We start from the raw sequence: 12082 nt of genomic DNA on the forward strand, positions 1-12082 counted from the left end.
GTCCATTTGACGGGCCACATCGTAAATAGGTTGTGTCCCAAACAATCATTTCCACAGGATGATCCTAGCACTCAAATCTAAAGAAAAACTAAATGTTATGAAAACCTTATAGATTGAGGGTTGCGATCATCCTATGGAAATGATTTTGGCAGCACAACCTATTTACACTGCAAAACATCAAATAGACGGCTTTGATCATCCTATGGTGTGAACCGTACACTTCATTTTGAAAAATATGAGTGAGGCCTACAATTGGGCCTTAACGTTACTATACGACCTACAATTTGATGTCAAAAGCATTAAAGTCGGTCCACAATTTACATTAACAGGGGACAGAGGGCACATTATCCCACAGGAGGCAAAAAAATCATCACCAAATTTGAGGTATAAATGATAGGCCCCACCCTATGCATGGGTTCCATTACTTTACTGTTTTTTACATAGGGTTTTGTTAACGAGTACCCTAGCATTGGAAATGTAAATCTACACATTGTTTAAGAAAAAAAAGACTCAAAAGCCATGTAAAACTCTTAATCACTATGTAAATTTATTTTAAATTTACATTTTCAATGCACCTTAACAGTGCCCCAGGACACCAGTTAACAAAACCCTTTTACATAATGCAGAATTGAGCAAGGATAGAATGAAGGGCGCCCTTGCTAAAACCAACTTCAAGGGCACCCCCATTTATGGTCCTCACAAATTCCAATAATTCTATTATAATGGATAAACTTCCCGAATCTGGTACAGATAACACTGTTCACGCCACTTTCAGGCTCGTCTTCAAACACATGAATTCCTCTCATTTCTCGACACCCGAAGATGTAATTGGAAAGTCTGTCATGCTAGAGCCATTTGCTCTTCCGAAAATGGTGGTGACACAAAGGGGTCCATATAACAACCTAAGAGTTGCAACTGGTGGAGATGAGTTAAGTGGCAATGGTGCTAACACAATTTCTTTGGAATCAGATAGCCAGCCAGGGTGCTATGTGTACAGTGGAGTGAACTACCCTGCTGGAGAGACAGTTCAGCTCAGTCGGCATTTGCCAACCACAGACGGAATCTTCAAGCTATGAATTCAAGTAGGCTGTTAGCTTTACCTTGAACAAAGGATTAAGTGAGTATCATCCAATCAGTTTCATGGCAAAGAGAGCAAAGAGGAATTTCGTGTTGATGCCATTACTGAGCTTGAGAGATGAATATTACAATATTTACTTTAACATTGGAGCATGAATCGGGCGTATCCATTGGAGGGACAAAGTTATGGCTGTACTAATACTTATTGGGAAATGATATCCCACTACCGTATTTTGATGATCACACTCCTTACTTTATTAAAATGTACGGTATGGCCAGCACCATAGGATGATCTAATCTGTCCATTAGATGGGCTCTAGCCTAAATAGGTTGTGCCCCAAAAATCATTTCCATAGGCTGATCCTAACCCTCCAACCCCCTAATATTCAGTCCCTCTATAGATCGGAGGGTTAAGATCAGCCTATGGAAATGATTTTTGGGGCACAAGCTATTTAGGTTGTGGCACATATAATGGACGGTATGGATCATCCTATGGTGCGGGTCATAATGTACTTTTTAATAAAGTGAGGAGTGTGATCATCAAAATACGGTAGTGGTGATATCATTTCCCTACTTATTTTACTTCTTTTGATGATTTGTATAGAAAGTTACCTCATGATAATTAGAGGAAGATAGGCCATGCCCCAAAAATCTTCCCTACATAGGACGATCCTAATCCTTGGATTTGTAGAAATTTGCATGCATGACCTTTCACCACTTAAAAATAGATAGAGTGGAGCCCGCATAATTGGGTGATCTAAACCATTCATTTGTTGGGGGCCGACTTAGATACGTAGTGGCCCGAAAAGTCTTGTAAACCTAATCCTCCGATTATAGGAAGTTTAAAATGGACGACATGATATAGAAAACTAGATAGATCGGAGGGTTAAGATCTTCCTACGAAAAAGAATTGGTACAGCCTATCTACGTGAGACCCTAACAAATGAATGGTTCAGATGACACAATTATGTGTGCCCCACAACATGTCCTTAATACCCAATTACCCATAATTTGGGCTGTTTTAATCAGTCAATACAAGGGCATGACAGACATTTCAAGTTGGGGTTACATAACCCGCCGATGGAGAAGGTGGTTTTTCCGTAGTTTCCTTGAAAAAACAGGGTACTTTTATTCAGAGTTTGTCTGATACATAATCTTCATTTTTGTCTCTAGGGTTTCTTTTGCAGCCGAGTTTAGGGTTTTGAGAGGTGCAAAAATGGTGGAGAAATCGAACAATGGGAGAAAAGAGGAGGTTGTTACAAGAGAATACACAGTCAATCTCCACAGACGCTTGCATGGATGGTAATGCCAATCTCTATCTCCATCTTTTTCTCATTTTTCATTCTCTGAAACGTTTTGATGTAAAGAGATTTGAACTAGATTATTTTTAGTTTCAAAGATCGAGCGATTCGTAGTTAGTAAATACATGCTATTGTGTTTTTAATTTGTTTGCTTTTTAATTCGTTAGCTATGTCTTGTATTTTAGATCTCCGGTTCGAATGTTTGAATTTTCTTTCCCTTCTGATGAATTGGTTGATTTCTTATATTTTGAGGAATTTTTTTTTTTTTTTCGGGCCTGATCTTTTGTTGCTATGGTGATCTGTTTGGTGGATTGATCAGTTCGAACTAGAATGTTTTTTGGCCATTTAGAATCGATTTTTTTTTTTTTCAATCGAGGTCTTCATTTCTTGGTAGTCAGTGACTGAATTTTTAGCTTCCATATGATTATTTTCATTTGTGAAATTGAATATTACTAATCAGCGTATGATTGTGGATACTTGGTCTTAGTTAGATTTTGGCTTTTGGAATCCGTTATATCATCTTGGACATAGTTGGAGTGTGTGAAATATGTGGATCTTCCCCAAATCCTGTTGATTTAATTCTACTATGCGCAGACTCCAGTTGTGTCTCTGTTGTGGTTGTGACTGATTAAGCAATAGTCTCCTGAGATTCTCAGTGTAGCTACTCATATTTACTAGCAAAGTTCTTCCCTTTGATACATTTCCTGAGCTTGATAGTCATTGTCATTGATTAGTGTTCATGTCCATCCCTTTCATCACAGTCATCAAAGTGCATTAATAATTCTTTTACTTGTACATTTTCCAGTGCTATTATAAATGCATTTTGTTTTTGCTAGGTTACCCACATCAGATCCACATCATCAAAGTGCATTTATAATAGCACTGAAAAATGTAATAGTAAAAGAATCATTAATGCACTTTGATGACGTTGTTTATCCAAGGGTGCCACAACTCAACCCCCCCTCCAATCCCCTCTATATATGTATACGTACATATACATATACTGACACACACACACATATAAATGGAAAACTATTACACGCATCCTGGATGCACTGTATTACTATGCATCCTAGCTATATCATGCATATGAGGTCCATTTTGGTTGGCATGAACTATTCATGATGTTGAGTTTACACTTTACAGTAAATTGACCATAACCCAGAAATAAACCACAATCTATTTTTTGGCCGCTGAACCTGGAAGATGATGATGAGTTTAGGAGGGCGGAGGAGATTTGCGGTGCTGTTATTTCTCCTTTGCTTGCACTCTCCTGTGTGTCAAGTCTTGGAATTTCAAACGTGATGATGTTGTGTTGGGTAAAATGGAGTAAAGGTGCCATCTCATTTATACAAGGGAGTGGATGGAATGGAAGCTTTCCAATGGTTAAGGGGCTTTGGGATTTTGATTTTGAATTGGTTTACTTTCAATAGCTCAAATATTTGAAATGAATGACTGCAATGATGATTTGCTTGTCATTTGTTGTTTCCATGGGAGTTGGAAAAAAATTGGAGAATCTTCCATCGCAAGATTGAGGGAGCAATAATACTCTTCTCACTGATTTCATTTAGGCCACATCTTCATTATCTCAATACTGTGTAAGGGCCTGACTTAAACACCACTAGGATTCGAATTCCAATTGGCTTGAATCAGTAAAACCTATAATACAAGCACTGCGATGTTGAGGCGTTGTCTCTTATCCCAGCTTACCCAGTAGAAAAGAATTGAGACAGCCCGGTTATTCAGTCTTCTGATTTTTTTTTCCTTTCCTTTTTTATTCTCTTCTAACTTATGGTGCACGAAATGGGTTTCTTCAAAAGCTACAGGAAACCCCTAGGCTGCTACTTTTGCCGCATCCAAAGCCTCAAAATGGCATCACCCTCCACAGAGAAACATGTACTTTCATGTGGATCTTTAGTATTGATCGAAGATGCCCCAATGCAATTCTCATTAATCCAGTGAATAGAAACAATTTTCCCCAAATTAAGGTCCCAGAATTCCAGTAAAGAAAGTTAATGGAAATATAGCAAGCATGCCTTCTTTTTCATCGTCCCATTCAGGGAGGCAAAACTGCACCCATCTCTTGCGGTCGGATCATATCGGCGAAGCTCGGTTTTAGGGGAGAACATTGGCTCGGCCAGGTCTTGTAAAGGAAGCTCGTCCTTGAAGGAGATCCTTGGCGAGGGTCGGCCTAGAGCTTCTCAACTTATTCCTTGGCGGAGCTTTGAAGCTCGGCCTCGAAAGAGATCCTTGGCGAGGGTCGGTCTATAGCTTGTCGGCGAAGCTCGATTTCCGGAGAGAACATTGGCTCGGTTGGATCTTGTAAGGGAAGTCCGTCCTTGAAGGAGATCCTTGGCAAGGGTCGGTCTAGAGCTCTTCAACTTGTTCTTGGCTGGGCTTTGAAGCTCGGTCTTGAAGTAGGTCCATGGGAAGGGTCGGTCTTGAAGGTTCAACTTGCCCTTGGCGGAGCTTTGAAGCTCGGCCTTGAAGGAGATCCTTGTCGAGGGTCGGTCTAGAGCTTCTCAACTTATTCCTTGGCGGAGCTTTGAAGCTCGGACTTGAAGGAGATCCTTGGCGAGGGTCGGTCTAGAGCTTGTCGGCGAAGCTCGATTTCCGGAGAGAACATTGGCTCGGTCGGATCTTGTAAGGGAAGTCCGTCCTTGAAGGAGATCCCTGACAAGGGTCGGTCTAGAGCTTTTCAACTTGTTCATGGCTGGGCTTTGAAGCTCGGTCTTGAAGGAGGTCTTTGGCAAGGGTCGGTCTTGAAGGTTCAACTTACCCTCGGCGGAGCTTTGAAGCTCGCCCTTAAAGGAGATCCTCGGCGAGGGTCGGTCTAGAGCTTCTCAACTTATTCCTTGGCGGAGCTTTGAAGCTCGGTCTTGAAGGAAGGACTTCAACACAAACGCTAATCCCAAGGGTAGTGTTGAAATAAGAAGCTGTGGAGATGTCGGCGATGCCCCGGTTGAAGTCGACGATATGCTCGACCGCGCTATTTTTTAGACCGTCCTTGGCAGAATATGTCAGTGGGGATTGGTGCAATCATAGGCATGCCTATGGACATTGATCCATGGGGAATCCGGAGAATTGTGCCTCTGACATGGAGAGTGACTCAGAGAGTGTCTTCGTAGAGATGCTCTTTTCGAACGTTTGGAACTTTGATATTTGGAGGTGCTTTTGGAGGGCCTTCTACGTGCCCGTGGTTTTCACACATTGGTCTTTGTAAAGAACCAACAATCGTTCCTTATGCCTTGAATGTGCTAGATGCCTCAAGGGCGCCACATAAGCCAACTCAATCCAAAAGGATATAAAGCATTCATAGGCCACTGACACATGCCAATACTCCAAGGTGAGTTGGGGGTCTGATGCCAGAAACCATGCCGTTGATGATAGCAGGAGTCAGAGGATCCGGCACGCCCACCAGCCGTTGAAGTTGCCAAGGTCGGATTGGGTTTGTGGCTCCATCATCAAGACACGTTCGATGCACATAGATAAGGGTGCCGATATCGAAACAGAAGATAAAAATAACACCCAAAAAATTCAGAGGAATCACAGAAACTTCAGCAAAATTCTAAACGAAATTTAAGTGAATTAGATCTCACCGGGTTCGGCAGCGAAAGTCGTTTCAATTTTTTTATTTTTTGTCTGGAGGTTGGATTTGGAGCATGAACTTCGCCTTCTGCCCCCAACACTTTTCCGGATGGAGGTTAGAGAGAGAGGTCATCTCTTGCCCCCAGCACTTTTCCGGATGGAGATCCGAGAGAGAGGTTTGATCTCCTGCCCCCCATTGCAATTTTCTCAGAAACTAGTGTTGTGCTTAGATTTATTTATTTTTCTTTCGTGTCCCACGGATGGTGCCATTCTGATGACGCCAAAATTCGTACTTGAGAATCGGATGAGCGTTGTAGACGGATGCGGCTGTTCAGATTGGTAGAGCTCCGTTCAGTGGGTGCCTGCGCTCACAGAAAACAACTTTAGAAGGGCCCCCGAAGGGGGACTCCGGGGGCACCCTCCGACACTCAAGTTAGAAATCGGTGCCAACAGACATCTAAGCAAAATACTAATTCATAGAGAAAGAGTGCGTTTTGGGGGTAGAGGAAGATGTCTACCTTTGAGCGTGGGGTCCCTTTTTATAGATTTAGAGTCCTCGGTAGCTTAGGAAGCTTACCTTTCTTGGAGTCTTTCCTTATTGGAAGACTTTCCTATGGAATGGGTTTCCATCCTTATCTTGGAGATCTTTATGGTTTCCTTATAGAACGTGATTTCCAAGTTTAGCTGTGCTTTTAGGAAGGTTGCCGTATAAGACTCTTTCTTACTTGCAGACGTTACTATGTTGGAGGCTTATTTTAGGGTTGACCAAGCGGGGATGGAGGAATGGCGGGGGCTTTTGAATTTGAATAATGCGCCTTATGCGTAACGGTTGCCCGGATTGATCGCTTAATGGCGAGATTCCCGCGATTGTTTCTGGCTCCTTTTGAGGATCGGTTCCGGTCTAGGGGGAATATTGTGGGCCCCTTGTCGTGAGTCGGCGCCGATAGTTCCTTATGTGAGTTTATGTCGAGCCATTTATGTGCCATGGTTTGGTCTGAGGGTCAGTACTAGGCATACCGATTTTACCCCTAACAACTGGAAACCTTCTCCTTGCAAGAATTGCATGGATTTCAACCATGGGACAGACAACTGCAATAGTTTCTCTGATACTCAGAGCAGACCCAACATTCCCCCAAAGAAAGTTTGGAAACCAAAGATTCCAGCCAATAGTGATCTGAATTCCCAGGGGGATGAAACTAGGAAAATCGAAAACGCAATTCCCTCTTCTGATGGAGATAAAGTGAAGAATTCTGAAGGCATCAGAGGATCAAATGCTCTCCCTAACAAGATATTGGCTCACTCCAATCGATTTGCTATCCTTGAAGAATCTGAAGCTCAACCCATTGCAGATCTTCATCGCTGATCCTAAGCAGATCCAAAATCTTTTTTGCAGGGCATGGATCTTGGGAAAGGGTTACTCGAAAAAAAAAAAAACAAATCATCCCCCCTTGCTTTCCTCTCTCCTCCAACCTGTGGGATCCCTTCTCTCTCTAATCTTTGTTACAGGAGGAGCCTTTGAAGGCCGGCTCTTGGCCTCTCATCATAGCCCCAGAGTTATGCTTAGAATGTTCTCGTTAAAGATGCAGCGACAGGCTTCTGCCAGTTACATTTGGTTCGTGTGATGTGTGCATGCCCTTGACCAATGAGAGCCAAGCTGATAGAGAAGTGTCTCAAGGCACATATTCATAGCATATCTTCTGTCCCTGATTTCTTGGCATCCATCTTCTTAAAGCTTCACATTGTCATATTCATGAAATGCCTCTGCACTTTTATCTTTCTCTGTTTTTATCATCTGTGCTCGTGTATTATGATCTATCCCTAATCTTTTTTAAAAAAAACCTCAGAGAAAAATATCGGTGAGTCTACCCGAATCCTGTTAGAAGTTAGAACAAGTCGGGGTATATCTTCGCTAAAAATTGGAATGGTATTGGTCTCTTGTTAATATTTTTTATTTTGATCGTCACGAGTATTGAAATTTCGAGGGAGATGATATGGAATCGAAAGTACTGAGACTCCTTCCTTTTCAATGTTTGCATACTCTGGATTCTGTATATTTTGGTAGTTGTTACAGAAGAATGCCATATAATGCTATACATTGGTTTAAAGTTTGATATGAAATGATAGAAAATACTTAATTCGCTCATATCTTAGTTTTCATACTATTTGTTGCCTTTTATATATGAGTTTACTTTTTAGAAAAACTGCGGAGAAAACCTTATGGTTTACAGTCTGGTTTTCTACTTATTATGATATTTTCAAACCGGCGCCTCCTACAATCTGTTGATATGACCCCTTTGGAACATTGGTTCTGATCCAGAGGAAAGTAATTGGCCAGCTGCTAGTTGGTGGCACTCACTTTTGAGTGCATTTTCTTGTTTTCATGTAATCTTTTTGCCTGACATGCATGGTTTTAAATTTCAACCGAAATCCCCGAAACTTCGGATTTCGGTCACCGAAATCCGAAGTTTATATGAAATGCTAGAAAATACTTAATTCGCTCATATCTTAGTTTTCATACTATTTGTTGCCTTTTATATATGAGTTTACTTTTTAGAAAAACTGCGGAGAAAACCTTATGGTTTACAGTCTGGTTTTCTACTTATTATGATATTTTCAAACCGGCCCCTCCTACAATCTGTTGATATGACCCCTTTGGAACATTGGTTCTGATCCAGAGGAAAGTAATTGGCCAGCTGCTAGTTGGTGGCACTCACTTTTGAGTGCATTTTCTTGTTTTCATGTAATCTTTTTGCATGACATGCATGGTTTTAAATTTCGACTGAAATCCCCGAAACTTCGGATTTCGGTGGAGACCGACACCGAAATCACACTTACTCGAAACGGTATTTTATTTCGGCCGAAATTTCACTCAAAAAACCTGTTTTTTTTTAAATTATTTTAATGTTTTACCGAAATTTCGGTAATTTTGGCCGAAATTTTATATCAAATAAAATATTGTTTTCTTTGTTTCGCCGGATTTCTGCCAAAATTTGGAAATTTCGGTCGAAATTTCAATTTCCGGGGGGTCCGAAACCGGTATCGAACCGAAATTTAAAACCTTGCTGACATGTCATGCGTCTAACTACGAATGCATGGGTGATTTGTTTATCAATTGTCATTTGCTTATTAACTCAATACTTCCCTTCCCTACGATTCCATCAAGTGTAGTCTTTTGGGTACCTTTTTCTGGTTTTGTTTTTGGTACTTACACCTCTTTTACAGTTTATGTGTTTTCCTTTGGTTCTGTTATTGATGTTTTTATTTTTGTTAGTCATTCAACTCAACTCAACTAAGCCTTTGTCCCAAACTAGTTGGGGTCGGCTAATGAATTTGTTAGTCACTAGAGTAATGAAATTAAATCAGATGCCTCTAGTCCTGAGGATTCGATCTAGAAGCACTTGTTGGTACTCTCGTTAGCAGATCACTCCCGAGAGAGAAAATTGAGCCGTCAAAGCGTGATATTTTTTTTATTTGAGTGGTAACCATGAACGCCTGAATCACAACATTTTAGTTGAAGTATATGTTTTCAACAGGAATTTTCAGGACAGGCGTGCCCTTCTCCACAAGTGATCCTTGTTCTTTTGGTTTCCGTGTTGCTATTGGAATTTAGTGCTACTTCTCATGCGAGTCGAATTATCCATGATAAATGATATCAGCCCAACCATGTTTTGATATTTGCACTAACTCATCATGTCTTATTATTTGAAGAGCTATCAAAGATTATTACACTTCCCAAAAATCTGTCACAACTCATAAGCCAATTAAAAAGAAAAGACAAGCTGGATTTGTGCGATTATTAAAACTTGGTTGTGCTGATATGATTTCCCTAGTCCATATGGTCTCTTTATTTCTTATTCTCATAAGTAATTTTCAGTTTAGTATACCAAATGTCCATTATGCTCGAGGTTATGTGCCTCAAACATACCAAATGTCCATTGTGCTCGAGGTCGTGTGTCTCAAAACCAAGACTGGCAATAAGTTTTTCCTTCACTTACATTCGTTAAATGCCTACTTGTTGGTTATTTTTTCATTTTCTGCCCCGATTGTATGCATAGCATTCTAGAAACTGAAGAATAAATGATGTTTTATCTATGAGCAGTACCTTCAAAAAGATGGCTCCCAAAGCCATAAAAGAAATCAGAAAATTTGCACAAAAGGCTATGGGTACAACGGATGTGAGGGTTGATGTGAAGCTAAACAAGCTAGTATGGAGCAGGGGAATCAGGAGTGTGCCGAGACGGGTGCGAGTGCGCATTGCACGCAAGAGAAATGAGGAGGAAGACGCCAAGGAGGAGCTCTATTCGTTGGTCACGGTTGCAGAGGTCCCAGCCGAGGGGCTAAAAGGATTGGGAACCAAGGTCATTGAAGAAGGAGATTAGACTCCATTAGAAATTCATTTTTTGTCAGGTACCCTTTTTTAAGAGAGACTTTGTGATTTCAATTCTACAGGAAGTTTTCTATGCGTACTGGATGTAATATGAACTATGGGACATGCGGCTTAATGACAAGTACCCCTTTTTTTAGAGACTTGTGATTTATATAGGAAGTTTTCTATGCCTATTAGTTCTAATTTGAATTATGGAATCGTGTCATAAATTCATTAAGGCCACGGTTGGATACCCACAAGATTTAGATTTGGATTTCTCACATTTGCAGTTGAGATTTGAAACTGGATCAGATCCTTAGATTTCCAAATCAGCTACAACAGTGAAAAAAACTCTGATTTTCAAATCTGTCCTACAAGACATTATTTGGAAATCAATATTTGTGGCAATCACCTTCAACCTCGCTGCTCCTAGCAACCAGATGCCTCTCTCTCTCTCTCTCTCTCTCTCTCTCTCTCGTACAACACGAGCATGAGGATGACTGATGTATTTTGTATCCAAAACTCAAATCCAAATCCAAATCCAAACACAAAAGCATGAGGTATCCAAACGTGGCCTAAGATTTCTTGACTGGGAATGGTTAGTTTGCACTAAATATATCAATGTCTGCTTTGATGGATGGTGCTTTAGGTTTAAACTAAGCTTTGAGTTGGCAAAGAGATGAATTTATAATTTTGGGATCTTTGGATTTAGACAATTTTCTTGGGGAAAAAATTCAAGGAAAGATTCCAGTGTCTATTAGGCTCTGTTCACTTGCCTTCCCGGGAAAGCAAATCCCTGGAAACAGACTCCTTTTTGCTTGACAAGACCTTGAGAAGACATAATTCTGGTGTTCACTTGCTTTCCTGAGAAATTAACAAGCCTGGGTGGAATATGTCAAATAATGACATGGAATTGCAAAAAATGACGTGGAAATGTCTCTTTTCTCACTAGTGTGGGAAACCAAATTCCATTATTTTGGTCGGATTTGCTTTCCCGGGAAAACTAGTGATAAAAGGTGGGCAAGCAGTTTCTCTGGAACAGGCGCGGGAAACCGTTTCCTACACAGTTTCCTACACAGTTTCCCTGGATTTCTTTTCCTAATGCCACGTCAAAATCCCGGGAAATCTTTTCTTTTCCTTTCCCGGGAAAACAAGTGAACAGAGCCTAAGGTTTTTCTATTTTCCTTTGATTTTTTAGTGGGAAAAAATCCAAGGAAAAAGAATTTACCAAATGCTTGAAATTTTATTTTCCATGGAATAAAATTTCCAATATATATTTTCCATACGTCCAAACAGCCCATAAATTTTTACCTAGATTCAAAAAAATAAATAGGATACATGAAAAATAAGTTTTCCAGCATCTTGCTACTTTTCATACCTTGTACCGAATGAAGGTGAAAAGTTTGTAGTATGAACTCTTTCTGACATTCACTATAACTACCAAATTTCCCCTGGGTTTTCAGGCTGGAAGATTTGTAATGAAAGGAGAGATGTTGTAGTATATGAACTTCCAATGAAACGTTGTGGGGCACTTGGTCAATGACTCAAAACACCCTTCACCCGTTGGTCTGATGCATCGATAGATAGGTTAGCACACACCAAGCAATCCTAACCCTCCAATTTTGAGGGGCTGAAGTCATACATGATATTTTTCTTTGTTAATCTCAGCCTTTTAACCTTTTATCGAATGGTCTATACATTCACCAGCTGGGCTTCACTGCTTTCATATGCACCATAATCATGAACAGAA

The 12082-nt window shown here is 40.6% G+C and overlaps 1 protein-coding gene across 1 annotated transcript; it reads left to right on the plus strand.

Moving 5' to 3' along the window:
* The first annotated feature begins 2220 nt into the window (after positions 1 to 2220).
* LOC143860607 (large ribosomal subunit protein eL31-like) lies at positions 2221 to 10489 on the plus strand. The gene is made up of 2 exons (XM_077371336.1): positions 2221 to 2379; positions 10066 to 10489. Exons 1-2 carry the CDS (start codon positions 2294 to 2296, stop codon positions 10343 to 10345), a joined length of 366 nt encoding a protein of 121 aa, XP_077227451.1. The 5' UTR covers positions 2221 to 2293; the 3' UTR covers positions 10346 to 10489.
* The last annotated feature ends 1593 nt before the right edge of the window (positions 10490 to 12082 follow it).

The sequence above is a fragment of the Tasmannia lanceolata genome, unplaced genomic scaffold (assembly GCF_043159265.1).
Source record: "Tasmannia lanceolata isolate RefF3 unplaced genomic scaffold, GAP_Taslan_0.1 ptg000003l, whole genome shotgun sequence".
In the NCBI taxonomy this organism is placed as follows: Eukaryota; Viridiplantae; Streptophyta; class Magnoliopsida; order Canellales; family Winteraceae; genus Tasmannia; species Tasmannia lanceolata.